This window comes from Anneissia japonica, unplaced genomic scaffold (genome assembly GCF_011630105.1).
Source record: "Anneissia japonica isolate Jap-2015-1 unplaced genomic scaffold, ASM1163010v1 scaffold288194_len294098_cov161, whole genome shotgun sequence".
Lineage (NCBI taxonomy): Eukaryota > Metazoa > Echinodermata > Crinoidea > Comatulida > Comatulidae > Anneissia > Anneissia japonica.
Genome location: NW_022756127.1, coordinates 167,187 through 189,839, shown reverse-complemented (window position 1 = coordinate 189,839; position 22,653 = coordinate 167,187). Strand labels below are relative to the sequence as shown.

The 22,653-nt window shown below is 32.5% G+C and overlaps 2 protein-coding genes, 1 long non-coding RNA gene and 3 other non-coding genes across 6 annotated transcripts in view; 5 read left to right on the top strand and 1 right to left on the bottom strand.

The window, feature by feature from the left end:
• Nucleotides 1–13,812, top strand: part of LOC117124107 (sodium-dependent lysophosphatidylcholine symporter 1-like) — a 29,969-nt gene extending 16,157 nt beyond the window's left edge. The window contains exons 7-13 of the mRNA XM_033270248.1: nucleotides 3,488–3,578; nucleotides 4,870–4,988; nucleotides 5,543–5,623; nucleotides 9,121–9,236; nucleotides 11,791–11,928; nucleotides 12,881–13,057; nucleotides 13,563–13,812. Coding sequence (XP_033126139.1) covers nucleotides 3,488–3,578; nucleotides 4,870–4,988; nucleotides 5,543–5,623; nucleotides 9,121–9,236; nucleotides 11,791–11,928; nucleotides 12,881–13,057; nucleotides 13,563–13,662 — 822 coding nt within the window. The 3' untranslated portion in view covers nucleotides 13,663–13,812. The remainder of the gene's footprint in view (nucleotides 1–3,487; nucleotides 3,579–4,869; nucleotides 4,989–5,542; nucleotides 5,624–9,120; nucleotides 9,237–11,790; nucleotides 11,929–12,880; nucleotides 13,058–13,562) is intronic.
• LOC117124116 lies at nucleotides 6,022–6,162 on the top strand. Its single transcript, XR_004447935.1, has one exon. It is a non-coding gene; the product is annotated as a U4 spliceosomal RNA (small nuclear RNA).
• On the top strand, nucleotides 6,762–6,901 carry LOC117124115. Its single transcript, XR_004447934.1, has one exon. It is a non-coding gene; the product is annotated as a U4 spliceosomal RNA (small nuclear RNA).
• LOC117124114 lies at nucleotides 8,278–8,417 on the top strand. The gene has a single exon (XR_004447933.1). It is a non-coding gene; the product is annotated as a U4 spliceosomal RNA (small nuclear RNA).
• Nucleotides 13,813–17,029: 3,217 nt separating the features above from the next.
• LOC117124095 (leucine-rich repeat extensin-like protein 5) overlaps nucleotides 17,030–22,653 on the bottom strand; it is a 9,166-nt gene continuing 3,542 nt past the window's right edge. Inside the window, exons 4-6 of the mRNA XM_033270237.1 lie at nucleotides 18,754–19,091; nucleotides 18,282–18,423; nucleotides 17,030–17,856 (exon numbers count right to left, since the gene is read on the bottom strand). Of these exons, the coding sequence (XP_033126128.1) occupies nucleotides 17,748–17,856; nucleotides 18,282–18,423; nucleotides 18,754–19,091 (589 nt within the window). The 3' untranslated portion in view covers nucleotides 17,030–17,747. The remainder of the gene's footprint in view (nucleotides 17,857–18,281; nucleotides 18,424–18,753; nucleotides 19,092–22,653) is intronic.
• On the top strand, nucleotides 20,647–21,491 carry LOC117124104. Its single transcript, XR_004447926.1, has 2 exons — nucleotides 20,647–21,090; nucleotides 21,353–21,491. It is a non-coding gene; the product is annotated as an uncharacterized LOC117124104 (long non-coding RNA).

Genomic DNA, 22,653 nt, shown 5'->3' with positions numbered 1-22,653 from the left:
TTTTTTTACCGCGAGCTTGTTAAATGCTTCTATAAACTGCAATTTAATTTGTGAAAACTTACCAGGAAAATGAAAAGTTATAGCAATTCAAAATTTACGAATTTTATAAAATTTCATGTTCTTATGTAACATTAATCTGTCATTTTGACAATGTTGGCATAAGGTGCCGAGGACGAGCATTTGAGTATATACGGAACATTTATTATTTTTTTCTGCGAAGTGAGTCTCATGAACGACAATTCACCACAATTTTGGTAAAATTAATGTTGAAATGAAGAATATATTTCAGTCTAATGTTAGTGCATTATACACATCTAGATGTGTATAAGAGACAGNACTAACACGCGCGTGGGTAAATCGTCACGTACGCTGACGGTTTATGGTCTGGTTGCTATGGTTTTTGTGACGTTCAGCGTGTAGGGACGCACGTGCGCCTAGAATGTCGATGCCAGAGTTATAACCAAAGAGTATAAATAGAACAAGAGAGCAAAGTCCCGTTCGTAAAAACGTCATGCCTGTGTAGGACGCCCACTAACGGTTGTATATTCTTTTTATTACCCAGTGCAGCGCTGCGCAGCGCGGTAGAAGTACGCCCGCTATAAACTCAGTAAGCAGAAAACAAAAGTACAGTATCTTGTGGAGAACAGATAAACAGACAAACCTACAGTGCGCGGTGCACTGTACTGGGTAATAAAACACATACAAGCGTTAGTTGGCGTCCTACACTAGCTGCGTAGAGCGTATCGTTTTTTTACGCTCTCAATGAGCGTTGTTGGCTCTCTTGTTCTATTTATACTCTTTGTTATAACCTTTGATGTCCCGAGATGTGCGTCCTTTTGTTGAATTACCTTGGTAGAAGCTCCGAGCAGACACTTGTTGGCACACTACGCGTTCGAAAACACAGCAGACGATAAGTCTGGGAATTCATACCATGGTACTATTCATGGTTCGCAAATATATTACACTGATGGGATACGTGGTGAAGCAATGTATTTTGGTGGCGATTCTTGGGTAGAGGTTACAGAATTTCCCACGTACAGCATTGGGTCTGAATTTTCCGTCAGTATTTGGTTTAAATGTGATAATTGTGATAGTGAGGGCTCAGTAATGGGAATCATTAACATTGGAAACAAAATTCATACCATTAGTACCTGGGAGATACAAATAATACAATCCGAACTTACGATTTCAGTTTTAGGAGCCTCTTATGGGCTGGAAAGAATCAACTTCAGTTTGAGCGAGTGGCACCACCTTGTAATGACATACAGTGGCAACGCTGTCGCTGTCTATATAGACGGGAAATTCACTAAAGTCGCAAAATGCTGTGATAATATTGGCAGCACTGACACTGTTGTAATGATTGGTAAAATAGAAAGAAATAGCGATTCATGCTTTCACGGATGGATGGATGAAGCAAAGTTATTTACAAAGACACTAACAGAAGAAGAAATTTTAGAACTATTTGACATTTAGAATTTGTTGTAAATTGACTGTAAAACTTCTCATTGAAACCCAGAGCTTCATTTGTTACCCACTACTCTGAATTTAGCACCGAGGAATTTTTATTGAATAAAGTCTTAAAAAATGAACCTCCCATTTAATTTGTTTTTTGCTTTTAATTCTGAAGGCGTTAATCATAAACAAATTATTTAACAATTAATGATTGTATTATTTCAATATAATACAGAGAAATATAGGCTAACCACATAATTGCATAATTGGTGCGGTTGTCCTTCTCACAACTGAAAGCTGGGATAGGCCTATTTTAATTTTAAATATGATAAAAAGATTAATTTGGCCTCGTAAAATTATGAATCACGTAATCTCAATTATATACTGCATCAGTATTTGTATTTGGGACAGGCTACCAAAAGGTTAACTAAAATAGTTTCCCATGTAAATGAAGGTGGAACTGTTACTTAGTTTATGAGCTTTTTCAGATTGAGTCAATGGCTTGTAACATTAAATGTACGGTAATTATATTGATAACAATATATAAGTACTTTTATGAATAATCATCCATTTCAACTTGTACGGTATTTAAAAACGCGTATCCACAACTGGAAACAAGATTTCCTTCCCTTTGTAAATACCAATAAGTTATTAGTCATCAAGTAATATTGTGCGCACTGCTTCTAATGTAATTTAATTCAATGGTTCTCATATCCAAGTATACAAATTATATTATTATTATTATTATTATTATTATAATTACAATTGTTAATAATATTTCTATTATTACTATTACTATAACTATGAGCGGATTTCTGGGGAGAAATACAGAGGGCAGATGTTTAAGGGAAAATGTCCGGGGGTAAATAGCCTGCTCCCAAATAGGATATGTAATTATATAACACACTCTTGCACTATTATTGCTTATTTGTGTATTCAATCTATTTTCCGATTGTAAATACGAATACTTTTTTCGACATTACCATTTATGGCCTATGGTAAACATTGAACCTTTACATGGCAGATAATTATTTGACGATTTTTTACTAGAAAAATGTCTATAAATCAAGGAAAATTAAAAAAAGTACGGTACTGTACGTTGAAATATTTTCTTTGGATGTTGATAAGTTGATCCCCACCCTCAACCATGTTTAAATTAGTACGGGAGTTTTTATATTTGATAGGACGGTACGACATATCACGTGATGACTTTATATACAATTTTCTGCTCATGCAAATACTTTGCATTTTCTGAATGAACTTTTCGATAATATATGTCCATTGATCCCACAAAACGACAGCGTATATAATTTTCAGAATAAATTATTCTTAAAAACTATTCTTTAATTTTTCATTATACATATTTTCGAAAAAGACTATTTAATTTTAATTTATCTAAAAATATAATACATTCTTAATTGTTTACTTGTATTTCTCAAACCTACGATAACTACCGAAAGGTTCACTGATTAATCTCAGATAAGATAGTATAATACATACTCCAAGTATCGAAATGCATGCCATCGTGTCGGGATTCAATATTTCGACATTCATTACCGTATACTTGGAGTATGTATTATACTACCCACGATAACTAATCGACAGTGATTTGTTTCGCGTTATTTATTATTCCGTCAAGTTGGTATAAATTGCTTTCGCTTTATTTGTATGTATTCGTATCATGTAGGCCTATATTCTCCTTTCTATAAGTTTTTGTTTTGTTGAAGAAAATGAATGAAATGAAAATTAATCACATGCATATATATGTAAGACAACGGGTGGGTTTATGGGACAAGCGCGTATTCCTGGCCCTGTTCTGATTGGTCAGATACTTATGATCGACACTCTGGAAAGGCTATTGTTATTATTATTATTATTATTATTATTATTATTATTATTATTATTATTATTATTATTATTATTATTATTATTATTATTATTATTATTATTATTATTATTATTATTATTATTATTATTATTATTATATATAATCAAGTATAGGCCCTTATTGATTTTCGGTATTTTTATTTCTCAGACCAAAGGATATATGATCGGAGCCGGGATAATATCTGGCCTTTTTGTGATTTGTGCAGTTATAGTTCTTACTGGAACGACAGAAAAAAAACGTAATTTATATTTTGATATTTGTTGCTCTTAATAACTTTTAGTAAGCCAAGCGTTGAAAATTATTTTCAATGATTTACAGACCTAAAACAAGTCAAAATATTTGCTGCCAGTGTAGAGATCTCTGAGTAGGGATACCCCTATTTAGAGGACATCAACCAGAAACGTAACTGTCCTTTTAACGGGGTAGTTTGGCTCGCATATAATAATGATATCATTATTTTCGTAATGGCGGTGGCCGTACGTGCTAACATATTCCACGGAAAAGTGTCCCCTTAATAGGGATGTAATCTGAATAGGGTGTCCCAAAACGGGTTCTGCTGTATTTTAAATATAGAATCACTAAGGTTTTCCTGATGATGACATAATTAATGTCGAAATATTGAATTCCAACACGATGGCGTGTATTTCAATACTTGGAGTATGTATCATACTTTCTTAACTAAGGCTTTAGTTCTGGTAAAGGAAATGTAAGTTATTGTTATCATTATTTTAACGTACTGTATTTCTCTCCCCACCCCCTCCCCCTCCGTTTTCTGTTTTCTAATTATGTAAGTTTGTATTTAGGTTTTTTAAAATTTTTTTTATATATTTTTTTTTCGGTCCCTTCAATACATTTTTTCACTTTTAGGAGGATCAAGAAGGGTAATAATGACTTGTTATATTTTTTTCTAATTGTTATTATCAATATTTGTTATCTTAATTTCAATTTCAATTCATTTATTCATTATTATATGAATAAAAGTATCTGAATCTAAACCTGAATCTTAAATGCTATAGGAATGGTTTCAAACGTCTGTTGATTGACAAAGCATTATTTTCTCGTTTTAATCTTCAATTGAATAATAATAGATATACAAAATAAGTAATTCTTAAAACATGTCAAGTTTGTTTTAGAGGCAGTGTTTATTATTCTAGTTCATTTAGTGACAGTTGTGAATGGAATCCATTGCCGGTCAATATTCGTAGTACTGCAGTATAAATTATAAAAAAAGGTTATATAAATCAAATTTATTAAATAATTACATTTCGTAGATAATATAATTGTTTCAATTTTCCCTTGCCCCTACTGACAACATCTGAGACTATTGTTATTAATTAATCTTTCATTTAATTAACCTCTTCCTATTTTAAGCAGCTTTTCGGTTTAGAAACATAACGAACGATGACATAGTTCTAAATATAATACAACTCAAACCTTAAAATTTATATCATTTTTGTTTTATTTGCATTTTTTTTAGTTCTTTATTAAAAAAAGAAATTGAAATTAATATGATTTTGCTTATTTTTCAGCTCAACAAAGGATATCGCAAAGAAATGAACCCCTTCCGACAGCCGTCAAGAAAGTCTTGACCTTCGGCCCGTACATTAAGCTTACCATGTCTTTCCTATTTTTTTCATTGTGTATACAGGTACGGTACCGTAACAAAATTAAACTAACAAAATAACATTAATCATGTATAATATTATCGATGTTAATTATATTGTAATTTAAATTTATTAATAGAGATTTTGGCCAAATTTTATATTAGGCCAAATCCAATATGGGATATTGTAGGTATCTTTAATTGCTCAAAGGTGTCGAGTGTCGTGGTCTTTGAATGATAAAAGGTCCCGGGGACAAAAAGAGACGTGATGAAACGACTCAAGATGAGAACATAATAAGTTCATTGTGTATACTGGTAACCAAATTAAACTAACAAAAAAAAACATTACTGCATGTTATATAATATTATTGATATTACTTTGTAATTATGTTATACATTAACCGAGATTTTAGTAGTAGGCCTATATCAATTCAATATGTACTTGGGGTTAACAGCAAGCTCAATCCATTACGGAACTTCGTAGGTATCTTCAATTGCTTAGATTACTAAATCCAGGAAAATGCTTAAGGTAACTTTTCAGAATAACATATAAAATTAAAATGTGCAGTATTATTACTGATACTATTTTCCCCTTGCAGTCGATCCAAGGAAATCTTGCTTTGTTCTTGAAATATTCTCTTGGAGTGGACGATTACCAGTACGTCATCATTACAATATTGGTGAGCGTGTTTTGTTATCTACATTGCCATTAACTGAAAAATACAAATGAACTGAAACACCCATTAACCAAAACAAAGCATTAACGAAATGGATACAAATCTTTACTAAAGTATTGTTAACAATTGTAATAATAGACTTTAAACCGTTTTTGTATACAGCTAATGAATATTCATAAGATTCATAAATTGTAATAAATAACTATTGAAAGAGTTAAGCAATTTTATTCATTAAGCCTAAAGACATCATTGATAGGAATTAAGTGAAATTAATGTAGAATATCGTGTTTTCTATTTGTTATTTCAATTTTTGCTTAAATTTAGAAAAAGGTTATAAAACAACATCGATACTTCGCTCGTTATCTGTATGGTGTAAGTACGTACGTAGCTAAAATATATCTATCTTTGCGCAGAGGCGATATCATAGCCAATGAGGTTTATCCGAGGCGTGATTATTGCTAGTTGAAAACTTATCCCAATACCCCGCACAAGCGATGTGGAAATATCGTTGCTTGATGCAATTTGTGACCGTTCTTCGGAACTCATAATTATATAAAATCAGAATTTATCAAGTCTAACTAGAGAAGAGGGGCTACATGGAAGTGCATTCCTCCGTTCTGTCCCGGAATACCGAATACCTAGCCAGTGTATTTATGTTATGCTATGAGAGAGTGAAAAAAAAAAAAAAAAAATCTGTGACCTTGTCCTTTTTTCCTCCCAATTTTTTATCACCTCTTTCTTAAATTATTATGTACCATTCCATTAATTTTATGATAACCCATTTGCTAACAGACAGACAGACAGCCCGACATCATCATCATCGTCATCATCATTATTATTACTGGATCATCATCATCACCACGAACTTGCATTTCAGATATGGCGTACCTTATCACTCATGAAATATTCATTAGTACCCTAATTAATGGAATATAATAAATATAATGTATATGTGTATCTTAATTTAAAGATTTTAATGTTGAATATACAATAATGAGAATACTAGTTACTATAAAACGCTTAAAAATTTGGGCATGTAATATGTTAATGAAAGCTAAAGATATAATTTATTAGAAAATGACACCAGTATTTGACGAGTACCTGTGTAGAATTAATACCAAAGTTGTAGCATTTGCTGGTTATCTTTGCGCAGAGGCGATATCATAGCCAATGAGGTTTATCCGAGGCGTGATTATTGCTAGTTGAAAACTTATCCCAATACCCCGCACAAGCGGCGTGAAATATCGTTGCTTGATGCAATTTGTGACCGTTCTTCGGAACGCATGATAATATAAAATCAGAATTTAGCAAGTCTAACTAGAGAAGAGGAGCTAAATAAAGTGCATTCCTCCGCTTTTGTCTCTGAATACCGACCAATACGTAGCCAGTGTATTGCATTATTATTATTTTATGTTATTCTATCAGAGTGAAAAAAATATAATAAAATCCGTGACCTTGTACTTTTTCCCTCCCAATCTTTAATCACCTGTTTCTGAAATTATTATGTATCATTCCACTAATTTTATGATGATCCATATGCTAACAGACAGACAGGGGTAAATACATAACCTCCTTAGCATTAGTTTATAAACTAGAAACGTGTGCATGGAAATGTAGAACTGAGCTCCACCCATTATACTTTAATGTATAGATTGTACTTCAATATAAAATAAGTTCTTCGGAACACATGATTATATAAATTCTTTTTATTTGTTACTATAACAAGTGTAACCAGATTAGTCACTTCATAAGAGTGCATATCTCCGCCCTGTGCCTGAATACCAAACAATGCGCAGGCCGTTTCTTTTATGCTATAAAAAAAAATCGAATTTTCGTGATCTTGGCCTTTCCTTTTACCTTTTCTCCCAAAACTTTAACGATCTCTTTCTTAAATTATTATGTACCATTCCACTAAATTTTACAATGATCCATTACATAGTTTTTGCGGTGAATAACCTCCTTGGTGATCGGAGGTAATTAACTTAACATTAGTAATATCATAAACTACGAGAAATTTTTGATAGATATTGTGAAATCTTTCTCGATTGTGCAATTGTTGGACTGATTTTTAACAATCCTTAGTCATGTTACAATGCATTACCGTATACTTTAATGCCATCCGTCTTTATTCTGTTTCAATACAAAATAAGTTCAAGTTGTATATACCGATTTTTATTTTTTAGTGATTTAAATTTGTGTGAATTTTATATTAAATGCAGTTTTTGTTTTTCTTTTTTTAAATAAAATCACTAGTCAATAATATTTTATTGTCATCATCATCATCATCGTCATCATCATCATCATCATTATCATCATCATCATCAACATCATCATCATCGTCATCATCATTATTATTACTGGATCATCATCATCACCACGAACTTGCATTTCAGATATGGCGTACCTTATCACTCATGAAATATTCATTAGTACCATAATTAATGGAATATAGTAAATATAATGTATATGTGTATCTTAATTTAAAGATTTTAATGTTGAATATACAATAATCAGAATACTAGTTACTATAAAACGCTTCAAAATTTAGGCATGTAATATGTTAATGAAAGCTAAAGATATAATTTATTTGAATATGACACCAGTATTTGACGATTACCTGTGTAGAATTAATACCAAAGTTGTAGCATTTGCTGGTTATCTTTGCGCAGAGGCGATATCATAGCCAATGAGGTTTATCCGAGGCGTGATTATTGCTAGTTGAAAACTTATCCCAATACCCCGCACAAGCGGCGTGAAATATCGTTGCTTGATGCAATTTGTGACCGTTCTTCGGAACGCATGATAATATAAAATCAGAATTTAGCAAGTCTAACTAGAGAAGAGGAGCTAAATAAAGTGCATTCCTCCGCTTTGTCTCTGAATACCGACCAATACGTAGCCAGTGTATTGCATTACCATTATTTTATGTTATTCTATCAGAGTGAAATTAAAAAAAAAAAACACACACACATATATATATATATATATAAATTTATAGACCTACATAACATGAAATTAATTGTTTAAGCGTAACATATTTCTATTTACCTCAATACATTTGCTTTACAAAGTTGTATACAAAATCAAAGAAAAAGGTCAAATAATTAATTGCTAGTTTCCCGTCTTCCTTCTTTAGGCCCAACAAATTTTGGAGCCGCATGAAAAAAATCTTCTGTATTTTTGCTATTTAAAAATAAATAAAATATAAAAACAATAATGTATCCATGGAAAATAAGATAATCACTATTTGGAAGATTGTTTGTCAATCGTAAGCATAGGTTGAAATATCATTCGAGGTATAGTCGTGCATTACAAAACTCATTTTGGTTCTTCTATAAATAACAGTTGATATTTGCCAGTCTGTTTTTCACCAGTATATGGATAGTGAATAGCAAATAGCAAATACCATCACCAAATAATTATTTCAAATCTCGGAAGTGAAACTAATATTTAATTTTAGTTGGCCTCCTTATCATTGAAATGTCTATGGTTTTTCCTAGGGTGCTTTTCCAGTGCTTATCGCATGGGGATTTCTTCCGGAAGACTCATACTGGGCAGTATACGTGTTGGGTATTGTTGCTGGTAACTGCATATCTGTGGCCCAACTTCTTCCATGGTAAGGACATGGAGGTATAAATATTTATTATTTTTTATAATTTATTTTATACTTCTCTGGTAAGATAAACTGCTGCAATAACCTAAAACATCTGACGATTTCGAGAAATTGTATGTTACATGCTTACATACGTTGTGGCATGCTTGTATATGCAAAATGTATAGGCCTACATTCTAGATTTATATTGTTATTCATTATTATGTTTACAACATTGATTGTTTGTTAACCCAACATGGGCTCATGTCTTTAAGTTAAAAATATAGTGATAGAGTCTGTGAGTAAGATTTTGATAAATATCAATAGAAATACTTCAGGCATTTGTTATTTGTGTTTCTTTTTTATATTGATTTTTATTCAGGAAAACACATTTCATGTATTTATGTGTATGAATGAATGAAATGAACCTTGAACTATGAACCTTCAACCTAATTGAAAATTGAATTATCAATTTCCAACGGTACACTAATCAAAACAATTGAGTTGTAGTTGATTTACAGACTTTTTAATAAGTAAATGTTTAATATTTTTCACCAGATATTTTATTGATCATGTACAAACATAGGTATGATTTATGAGTATAATTTTTTTAAACAGTAATTAAACTAATTAAAATTATGCAATTTCTACAAATACAAATGACAAATTAACACAGGTATATATTACATTGTACAAAATAGCCACACTATATTGAACATTAGAAACATGTACGATTTCTTCAACGTGAGAATGATGATAATTACTACTGGAATTATATTAATATGGGCACACTGCTTTTCCACAATGTTCTGTACAAACACATAAATATAGACCTAATCTTGTTCGTAAGAAAACAATTATGCAACTGCGAGAGGAATCTAACCCAGAATCTGGAGTGGCATCAGGCCAGCTCCTCTTGCAATACTTTAACATAATTTAACTTATGTAAGTGTGGAAGCTTTTTAATTCAACTATCTTATTTTTTTTAGTACATAGTCTCATAAAGACTCCTCCAAATAAATACCACTTTTCTGTGGTCCCTAATTAACAAATGTCTTTATTATTCTAATTAGAGACCGAAGACTCATGGAAACCTTAATCCCAGAAGTGGTCTTTAATTGGAATGAGAAATTGAGAGAGCAGCTTAGCTCAGTCGGCTAATCTGCTGGTAGCCAATGTGTGTGCGCAGAACCGTGGAGATCTCTAGGTCCCCGGTTCAATTCCCATCGCTGCCTCTCCTTGTGTTTTAGCTAGAGGGCTGAAATACAAGTTACAATAGCGCACCGTCTTTCGAATGAGACCGTTGGTCCCGTGTGCATTTATGGCCCATGTGCACGTTAAAGGCCAACTCAGACAGCGTCGGCCGACGCAGCCCGACGCGATTTGTTGTCGCGTCGGGTCTGTGTGAGTTGAACGCAGACGCGATGGTGTGCGTCGGGGGGCAGTCGCGTAGTAGAATATTAAACGTGTTTAATATTTCTCACGACGGCTTAAGACTGTCCCCGACGATAAATCGGGTCGGGCTAGGTCGGCCGACGCTGTCTGAGTTGGCCTTTAAAGAACGCAGTACACTATGGGATTGTCTCCCGCTGTACTGTCCAATCACCACCAGAAGGACCCCACTGGAAATAAGTCTTCTAGACTTTCGTGGGCTATCCTTGGTGTTTACACCGAATAAATCCAATCCAATCCAATTATTTGATTGTTGAACGGCTTTGGAGTTATTAACCTGTAGCTCCCAAAATCTTGTACATGCCATTGTTTTCTAAAGCAATTAACAAACAATATTGTACTGTATATTTACAATCAGTTTTTGTTCAATAGAAAAAAAGTAAAAAAAATATATTACGGCCTTTTCCATTAAAACGAAAGGTAAGTCAAAGAATGTCATGTCTTTCCTGACCAACAACCAGCTCTTAACCAAAATGTGGTAGAATTTCTGGTTGTCTTATAACAATTATTTTATTTAAATGCACAACATAAACTCAAAATGTATAATAAAAAAATATGAACCCGGCAACACTAACAATGTAATAATCACTTTCTCATTTGTAAGAGGTTTAATATGTAAATCTTCCATTAAATTAATAAATCTATTAATTATCTGGTTTAAAAAAATTTGTTCCAATACTTTTCATGCCATATAACTATTTCCCATTATTTTATATTGTAATTCAACTAATAAGCAGAAATGTAATTACCCACAGCTTTCAAGAATAAATTGTGCTACTTTGTAGGTTGTCTTTAATAGGTTTTTGCAAATATTGAAAGTTTTTTAAAAGTAAAAATACACCGGTATTTGAAATGTTGGTTCATGGTTTGCTGTATGAGTATGCATTTTTACTATACTATTTAACAATTCTTGGAAATGTTTAACACTTCATATTATTTTTTTAACGGGTACAATGAGAATAGTAGACAAAATAGTATATTTAATGTACATGCGACATGCAAAATAAAATCATATTTTTTCACTTCGACCATAGGCTCATCCATGGCCAAACAATTAATCCAATTAGAGTACACATTAAAATCTTTAATTGTTTATAAGATGGCTCAAACAATTCTTTGTTCACAGGTCAATGATACCAGATGTTATTGACGACTTCTTGTTGAAAACTGGTGACAGTTATGAAACAATATTTTATTCTTTCTATGTCATGTTTACCAAGTTTGCCGCCGGTTTATCTCTGAGTCTATCTACACTTATGTTGGGGTAAATAGAAAAGTCAATTTCATTGTCTAAAACCAAACGTAGGTATGCTGGAGAACGATTGCTCATTGAAATTATTACAATAAAAAAAGAGACAAAATCATATACGCGTATTGCAAATTATTTGATGAGTCGGAATAAAACCAAACACTGGTTAGGGTCCGAGATTTGGAATACAGTGAATATATGATTATACGGCATCAATCTTTTAAGATTTTGTTTTTGAGGATAATGAAATTGTAACTTGGTAATGAAAAAATAAATCCCCATCCTATTCAATCTAATGTGAATGCGCTTCTTAGGCTTATAATGGCTCGAGTAGTTTATAATGCACAGCCGATGGACAGCGAACTGTAGTTATATTCTGAGCTGTAATGACTCATACTCAATATGACATTGCACTGTTGTTTCAAACCGGTCTCAAAAAGTTAAGACTAAATCGATTTAATTTACTTGTTATGTGTCTTTGTTTTGTAGATGCTGTATTTATTCGAATGAACACCCCGCTTTTAATAAACACCACCCTGGAATAAACGCCCCTCCAGAGCCTCGTTTGCAATAAACTCCTCCATTTTTCAAACGTTTTTCCTGAATGACTATAAACAAAGCTAATGGAAACAACATCATTCTCAACACATTACATTATTGTTCCACTCAAGTAGGATTACATTTTTTTCAAAAATCTTTCCTTGAATAAACGCCCCTCTGAATAACTGTAAACAAAACTGGAATGCAACATCATTCCTAACACATTCTATTCATGTTCCACTCCACATTTTTTATAACCTGGTTGGAATCACTAAATAATTGAGATACGTATATCCTTTACGCCAAAAAAATAAAATAAGATAAACGCATCCATCGATTAAACGCCCACTTAAAATCCTTCTCAACAATAAACGGTATTCTCAAATAAATACGGTATTTGTAAATGTCAATGTTTTTGGTTTATCAGTGTTGCAGGTTATGAGACCGGCGCTTGTGATCAGCCGGATTCAGTCAACAAAACACTTCGTTTGCTGGTAACTGCGTTACCTGCTACGTGCGCCCTAATCGGGTTTCTTTTCTTATGGCTGTATCCAATAAATGAAGAGGTGCGATTGAAAAACAAAACCATCATGGAAATGTGGCGGTATGTAGCTAATACAATAATTATAATTTACCATATTCAAAGTTACTAGTGATATCTATTCACAAACAATCATTGTATTTTTTTTTTATCTTATTCATCCATTTGGCGGTGGAATAACACTGGTCTCTCAACAGTGCAAATTGTGTGAAAAAATAAGTACCATCTGCAGTATCGTTTCACTTTCCACTCAAACGATATTGTGCGTGTCTATTGCATCGATATCATATTCTTATAAAATTGACTTTACAATGTGGCACATGAAGTCATTGTATAACAGCTTTTTATTTTGTAGTAGACACCCAAAACTAACTCGGTTCGAAATTTCTTATTATTATTTATCATTATTTAATTTAACCATTCTTTTGCAGAATACATGGAGCCATTGAGAATAAACGTTGGCATTTATTATACAATGTAGTATTATTAAACGGTCTCAGATTACAATTTACGGTTGTAGCACTATTAGAACAGGAACAAATAACTGCTATGTTTTCTTTTGTTGCAGGGACGACAGAGATGATAGACGGCGCGCTACAGTAAGGAAGGCCACAGTATCGCGAGCCAGGACTCGATCGTACCGTACTCCATCGACTACGCTGATGTAGTCAGCATCAGTACTGTAAACTTTGTATACTACGTACTCGCGCGAATAAGCGCCCCGTTTGAATAACCGCCCCTCCTAACGTGAACATTTCCTTAAGCGCCCAGTTTGAATAAGCGCCCCTTCTAATTTGAATAAGTGCCCCCTTATAAGATTTTCTTTTCAGCAAATCAATCAATCCTGGGACTGTGGTTGTTGGCATGATTTGAGCTGTAGAGTGGAAACACATTCTTCTTCGGTCAATATATCACAATGAATATATTGCTCTTGGACAGATGAGAGCTCCGATCCCTGGACAGACAGTGTATTTCCAACTTTACTCTTTTTACATATTTCTCTATGCCTAGTCCTACTCCTCTTTTTCTTTCTCCGACCTTAAGCACATTCTCATCTGAGTTTAAAAAAAAAAAACCCCAAAAAACAAAGATCCTGCCATCCTGCTAATCTCAATCGGCCGATGGCCAACAAGCTAACCACTACCCACCACCACTAATTGCATCTGCTATTTTGTTGTTATGTAAATATTCACGCATTCTTGTCATGAGCCATGTTCTCTGTACGATTATCCATACGACCACCATTCGTAATGTCCTTATATAATCTTTCTTCATTCAAAAAGTGCCTCTTGAATTTAATAATTTCTCATAAGAACCCCTCGATTTTCATCTATTTCCATAAGCGCCCCTCAATTTCCACTCTGTTTTCATAAGCGCCCCGTTTAAATAAGCGCCCCGTTTGAATACGCGCCCCTCAGAAAGTGCAAAAAATATTTTAAGCGCCCGGGCGCTTATTCGCGCGAGTACGGTACATCTCAACTGTGATAATATAATTCCATCTCCTTTATGTATCAAACCACACATTATACCAATATTTGGGGAATGTTATGATGCATGGGTAATCTAAATCTGTAGGCTTATTGTTTATACACATAGGCCTACTCTGAATGAAATTAAAATATTAGAATATTCCGACATTCCTGTTCGTAAGTGTAAAACGAGCTCACAAAATAAAATGTGCAGACTATTTAAGTGCCAATGGAATGCAGGAATAATATACCGAGTACGCAGCTAATTATTATTATTATTATTATTATTATTATTATTATTATTATTATTATTATTATTATTAATATTATTGTTATTATTATTATTAAACATATAACAAATTTTTGAGATTGCTCTGACCGTCATCAGGAGCCTGATGACGGTCAGAGCAATCTTACCGAAACGTCGAGACAACCAACCAGTGGTTTTTACCTCAATAAAAACCATATTACAGTATTTTATTTACACATGGTGTACCGAAAAAAAAATTGTTATATGTTTATTGATACTCGCCATGCAAACCTTCAAGAAATATATTATTATTATTATTATTGTTGTTGTTGTTGTTGCTGTAGCTGTTGTTGCCGCTAGGCCTATCTTATCATTTTATCATTATTATTATTAAATAAGTATAAAGAAGACAAAAATAATTATGTATTTACTTTTATTGATGTAAAGAGCTTGGAAAATAAAAGCGTATTTGTAAAAAATTATAATATTTAATGATGTTTATTATGATTAGTATTATAAATATTTTTATTATTATGGATATTATTATAGATATTTATCAGATTAACCATATTATTGTAAATAATAATATTTACATAATAATAACAATTATATTCATTGTGATTCTAAAATTTAAACTCATATTGGATGTTAATATAAATAATTTACTTCAAATATGCGTTTAAATTCCCATTATTCAATTCAACTTTTCTTTCTGCAATAATTTTAGCCAGATAAATAATTATGCGTATTATATCTTTATTCAGTTATATTTCATTTCTAGAATAGAAATGATGCTCTGTAACCAGTGGCGGACCTTAGTGTAAAATGTAGGGTATGCTAGGGGCTGCTAGTGGAAAAATCTATTAACCTACAGTCTGCGTTCATAAACCTAAAATACAAAATACCGTATTAATAAACGCTCCCTCCAGAGCCACATTTGGAATAAACGCCTCCTTTATAAACACGACTCGGGGCGTTTATATTTTCCTCGAATACACGCCCACCTAAACGAATGTAAACAACACAAATGGAAGCAATATAGCAATAATACTCAACACATTCTACTGATGTTCTACTCCAGTAGAATTACATTGTTGTTAACATAGCCATGATCAATAAGTCTGTATGGCACATAGAGATATAATAAAAATACTAGAGCGCTAACCCCAATGTATTCGATGTTCGAAATACGCAGAACTGTGTGTGTGTACCATCCAAGATGTCTGCCATAGATTTAGCCAATCAAATTTCGCTAAGCACCATCGTTTGCAATTGCGCCCTCAATTTACTCAGAAAGTTCAGTACAGTTAGTTACCCGTATGTTGAAACTTGAACGTTGTGGTGTTTGGGTGTAATGTACACGATTTTAATTTTCATTCCTTGGTACTTGATTTTTTAATAAGATGCTCCACTTGGCCTCATTTTGGCTACAATAGTTTAATAATTTGTTATTACCATTACTCATTATCATTAATGAAATAATAGTCAGTCAGAGGGCTTAAGTATTAATATGTATACTAAGCCTGAAGGTGGCGCTTTACTACGACGACCATCTTGGATGGTACACATACATAACTCTGCATTGCTGCGCCATCTTGTCAGCACTCTAGTTGTTTAATAGCTCTATGGTATGTCATCATCACTCAGCAACACATTTGGAGGGAAATTATTTGTTGTAGTTCCACATTTACAGTAAAGTTAGGGGGGTTTATTTAAGTACGGTATCGTATCAATTTTACACAGACACAATAAAGATAATCGCCTCCATCGAATAAACGCCTCCCTCGAATAAACAGACCTCAAAAATCATTTTCAACAATAATCGCCTCGTTGTTTCTTTTCATATCTGCATGGTTGTATGTTTCTTCTCAAACAATTTCTTATTCCAGTAGGTCTACGTCTTAATTTAAATTATAAAAGTTTCTTCTAAACCGGCGGTCGTCTGCATGCAGGTTTATTTCAACTTTAATCATTGAGATTTTACAATGTAATTCAATTTACCCAAACGGCAGGGGATGTCCTAGCAGTGAGAAGGAGGGCATATGCGCACATACTTTTGCAAGCAGTGCTTTCAAACCAGTTTTAAATTTCCAATTCTAACGCCACCACGCGATTAGAAAAATAGTGAATTAAGCATTGCACGGTATGTCACTTTTACCATGGAAGAAAGAGGCTCACGGGCGTTGGCAGGTACAGTATTGAAAACCAACCATGCTGAAAATCTAAGCAGCTGAGAGCACGACGCGATGTCCTTGTATCATAGGATACCAAAGGCCTAAAGATTGAAAAACTTAGACATTCCAATGAAAGTAGCAATTATTTTTTTATTTCTGACAGCAAAATGTAGTAAAATATCTAGAATTTATTGAAATCTGTTTTTGTTTTGTTTCAATCTGTTGTATAGCTAAAGTAGATAATATTTTTCTTTTCATAAGCATTTAAACATTATTATATTTTAGGTTTTACTAATTTTTATGGGTGCCATTATATTATCTTTCCACTCCATTCATATATTAAGATTATTATCATCAAGCAACTGATAATGAATACCATAGGCACCATAATATATTATACATTATTATTAATTAGCACCTTACATAATATATGATATTTAACCTGTAACTGTATTGTTGACATTGAATAAATCTCGGATGACATGTTTCCTTTTTTGAAACTCATTAACCAAAACAATATGTTGTAATGACAAACATATTAATCATTGTCAAATGTCGATTTCAACTCGAGTCTACCAGCATCACGACCTGCCAGCGATTGCAGTATATTTTTTTTAGTGACAAATAAAACTAAAATCAGCCTCCACAAATATACGTATACCGGTATTCTGGATATTCATGCGATCCTCCTCATCTATAGGCTCCGTTTGTTACAAGATTTACGCCACACATAATGTCACGCAGCTTAACTGACGGGGCACGGAATATCTCCACTGACCTTCTATAGAAAAATATAATCACTGTTTTGTTGATATTCTATCTTATATATTCACATTATCGTACCTCCTATGACATTACGGTCATATACGCTCATAGTGACCGATCACGTGCCTACAATTTGGACAGTAGTGGCACACGTCCTGAAGTTCATCAATGCACAACGGAATTAAACAGCAGAAGAACCAACCGCTGGGAAAGTAAGGAAAAGTTATATATAATGTTAGATCAACGATAAAAAAAAAAATAAAAAAATAAAAAAAAAACAAAAAACTATGTCACTTACTTGTGTGTGTGTGTGTGTGTGGGTGGGTGGTGTGTGTGTGTGGGTGTGTGTGTGTATGTCTGTGTGTTTATTTTAAGATAATTGAATGTTCGGTAAACATATTGTACTTATGAAAGAGAGGTGTCAGAAAAAAGGAAGAGTTTAAGCTGATTATTTTAATTGTAAAATTGATTTTGTTTTAAATGAAATCGAGTTTCAAAAATACTGGTCGAAAACAGAAATAGTATTGGCTGTTTAAAATCATGAACACTACAAATCAATGTTAGAGAATATAATATTTTCCAGATTAAATAAGATGCAACATATATATATATATATAAATATGACATACCCCAAAAGAAATATTACGAACATCACAATATATGTCAAATTTCCAGCAACATACATTACAGATGTTGTCACTTCCTGTCTGCAATACTGGCATACGACCGTACATGGTTCAGCATTAAGGAATTCGATAGAATCCTGACCATCTATGAAATATGAGAAAAATAAACTTAGTTAATATTCAAGATATAACTAACTAAGTTGGAAGGCCTTTGCTATTAGCTTAATGCTATTTGGTCTTTCCTGGGCTGTTGTAGCTCCAATTGTCATAAATAAATAAATAAATAAAATAAATAAATAAAAGTTCATAATATGAGTAGGGAAAAGGGAGGGGTAAGGATTATTAAGGTGCATGGGACATTAGACCAGAGATGCATAATCAGAAAAAAAAAATATCAACTGTGTTGGTGAAAGCTGCTGTTGTATTGTTAATATTTATGATAATTCACATAAATAAATTTTATCAGTAAACTTACTATTGCTTTCTCCTTGGTAACTTCTGTGAATAGGCTCCTCTCCTTCTATCAAGGGAAACGTATACGGTGGGGGATGGTTGTAGAAACTATAGGGTGGAAGTTCTTCTTTAGGAGGGTATTGGGGCGTCTGACCAGCACCCAGGGAAGTAGTTCCCGTTGGAGTGCTGGGTTGTGTGCTTTCTCTAGGTGTGTACACAGGTGGTGGACCTCGGTCAGGAGGAATATTTTCCAGTTCGATGTTGCTTTCCGAGGAGTTTGGTTGTGTTGTCATAATAATAAGGTAAGCTCTAGATACTCTCCCCACTTGAAATAGATAATTTAGTTTCAATGATGAAAAACTTTACATTTAAATTTGCCTGCATTCTGATTGAAATCTAGTAATTTACTATAACATAGCCATGATAGTGCAAGTTATTCCGAGTATACTCCAATTAGTTCCAAACTCGTCGCAAATGAAAGCTTTAGAAGCTAGACATACCTTTCTTCCTACCGATTGTTCGGTTAATGATTGATGACACATACGAAGAGACACGTTAGAACAAACCAAAATTGCGAATGCTGGTTATCTATTATCTCTGAAGTATTTCAGGGTGTTTTATGTTTTCAGCTGACTGGTTCTGCTCCTTTTTTCCTTATGAATATAATAAACTTATTAAATCGTCTTGTAAACAGATGTCGTCAAGTTTGTGTATTTACAAACATTTGCATAAACCGTCATCAACAAAAATCATTAAAACCTGCAAATCACGATCTTACCTCATCCACATCAGGTCCTATTTGTTGGATAATTGAATATTAGTTAACGTTCTTTTTGAAATCCTCAATCTCAGGGCCTTGGTACTGTTTCGTTCACCTGGTTTATCAGCCCATATTAAATCACACTACGGTCCTGATCGTGTCGTATGCTTGATTATTTTTTTAAATATCACTGACATTATCATTCTGTATAAATTATATAATGCGCAATAGCGAAGCCGGCAATAAAATAAAAATAGCTGTATTTTAGGCTAAGGAATGGTTAGTTTCCCAGCCATAAATATTCGCTCACAATACCAACACCAACGAAATACCAGTAGGTATTGTTTTTTTTAACGTTGTATTTCACACTGATGACTATAATACTTATTATGATAAGGCCCACAAGAAATCATTTATAATTTTTATTATAACAATAGTAATTAACGTTTACGTTCTGTGCTCAGTAACGACCGGTGTGCAGTTAGAAACTCTTGTGGCTTATACAGGAATAACGGTGTCCTTAATTCAATTTCAGTGAGATTATAGTCAGACCTGCGTAAATTGCATTAGTTTGATCTTCTATTATCTTTTGTTAAGGTATATTAATTTTATTAGCTTCATGGTAATTATTAACATTATTTTCTTCATCATCTACATCAACATCGTAATTATTGTCATAATCCTCCTTCTCTTCATCGTCATCATCGCACGGTTATCATTTAAACCAACGTAATTATCACTATCACTGTCATCGTCACAAGAAATTTTCTTATAATTTTAAATAATTATTATACCTTTCAACGACTTCATCAGTATCAACATAGCATTTATTTATTCCACTCAAATAGTCCTAGAGTAATTTACCAGCATGAAACAAATGGATGAAATGAAACGATAGTAATAAGTTAACAGAAATTATAAAACAATTATGACAACAATTTTCTGGTGATGATTCATACCTGACATACGGCTAGAATACGATGACAAATGCTACCTTATTATTATTATTATTATTATAATCTTATTTATATTCAAAATAGTGATATTATTTATATTAGCATAGGTTATTGTAAATATTAATGTTATTGTTATTGCTATTGATATTTTTGCATTTATTATTATATTTACTTCTTAATTTTAACTTCAATAATTTACCAGCATGAAACAAATGGATGAAATGAATGAAATGAAACGATAGTAATAAGTTAACAGAAATTATAAAACAATTATGACAACAATTTTCTGGTGATGATTCATACCTGACATACGGCTAGAATACGATGACAAATGCTACCTTATTATTATTATAATCTTATTTATATTCAAAATAGTGATATTATTTATATTAGCATAGGTTATTGTAAATATTAATGTTATTGTTATTGCTATTGATATTTTTGCATTTATTATTATATTTACTTCTTAATTTTAACTTCAATAATTTCAACAATAGATGTATATACATAATATCGCTATTCTAAATACACGACTGTATTATTTGCATCCGTAGAAACACATATATTTAGTACTAACTCTACAATCAATATTAAAGCGTGCTCAACGTGAAATGAATAACCAGACGTCAGTACAATTAAAGAGGTGGATAATAAGTCAAGGGTATTACTAATATTTGCAAAATATTCTCGTAAGTCTACATATACAAGGGTATTTAGTGAAAAAAAAGTAAATAAATTTGTTATTTGATTTAAGGAATTATTGTTTTAATTATATTATCTAAAAAACTACTACGACTGTATTATTTGCATCCGTAGAAACACATATATTTAGTACTAACTCTACAATCAATATTAAAGCGTGCTCAACGTGAAATGAATAACCAGACGTCAGTACAATTAAAGAGGTGGATAATAAGTCTACAAATACAAGGGTATTTAGTGAAAAAGAAGTAAATAAATTTGTTATTTGATTTAAGGAATTATTGTTTTAATTATAATATCTAAAAAACTACAAAAAAAAAACAAAAAAACAAAAAAAAAAAAAAAACCTGTAAAGGTGAAGAACAAATAAATGTTGTATTTTGAAAAACACGACAGCTGCACACCATCGTACTGTATCGAGGTTTTGTGACCATATGTTTGCTGTCTCCATAGGAAACCTGCAAACATCATTGATAGCAATAATAGTCATCAGGGTTTAATATAATTGACTTTTCCGGAGTGCCAATCATACCTAAGTACTTACCATTCATAACGAGAAAAGACATACGCGTATGTTCTAAAACATTTTTTCCGGGACATACGCGACAATATTCAAGGGGCGGGATTTAGCTGAATTGTCAGTTACTGCACATAGTTTCGAGTTTATTTCAATAAGAAACATGAATTCATGTTGATTGATTCTTATCATTATTACTAAAGGTCGATAAACTAATCTTAAACTAGAATATATGCATAAGTAAACATTTATAATTTGATTATTATTAACCTGCGCCTTATTTTAAAAGCTATAGATTCCGTTAATTTGAATAGTTTAAAATAAATTAGAATCAATAAACAAAAAAATATAATTAAACAAAATAATTTGGCCTATAACTGGTATAAAATTACTTCATTGATATGCGTCAGATATATAGACACATAAATATCAGTTCGAGTTTGAAATGATACAGAATATATTTTATTCCTGTATGCGAAGTCTTGATGCATAATTAGTTTGCAATTTTTGTTTCATGTATTGCAGTATCAAATGTTTTGAAGTAAGTAAAAGTAATTGTGAAGAAATAATAATAATAATAATAATAATAATATTTAAAAAGTAGGCTATACCACGTAGTGTAACTCGTGTGCTAACGCTGTATATGCTTCACCTTTGTGATATAAACGCATAAAAGAGGTAGGTTAAATCATAGTCTCTTGTATAGTCCAAGGAAAGTTTTACAGTTTGGACAGCGGTGAGAAACGTCTTTGAGGCCGTCGACGAAAAATGGAACGAGACAACAACAGAAAATCCATAATCTGAAATGAAAGCAAAGATAATATTTGCAGAATCATGCAAAACCAAACTAGGCTTATATTAAAAGTCTCATAGGCCTAGGATTGAATTGTTAAAATTGTGTTAATGTGTCTAAAGAATATCTCAATACCTGAACAACTTCCAGAAAACATACGAAGGACAGACCTACCTAAATGGTTGGACGAAGAC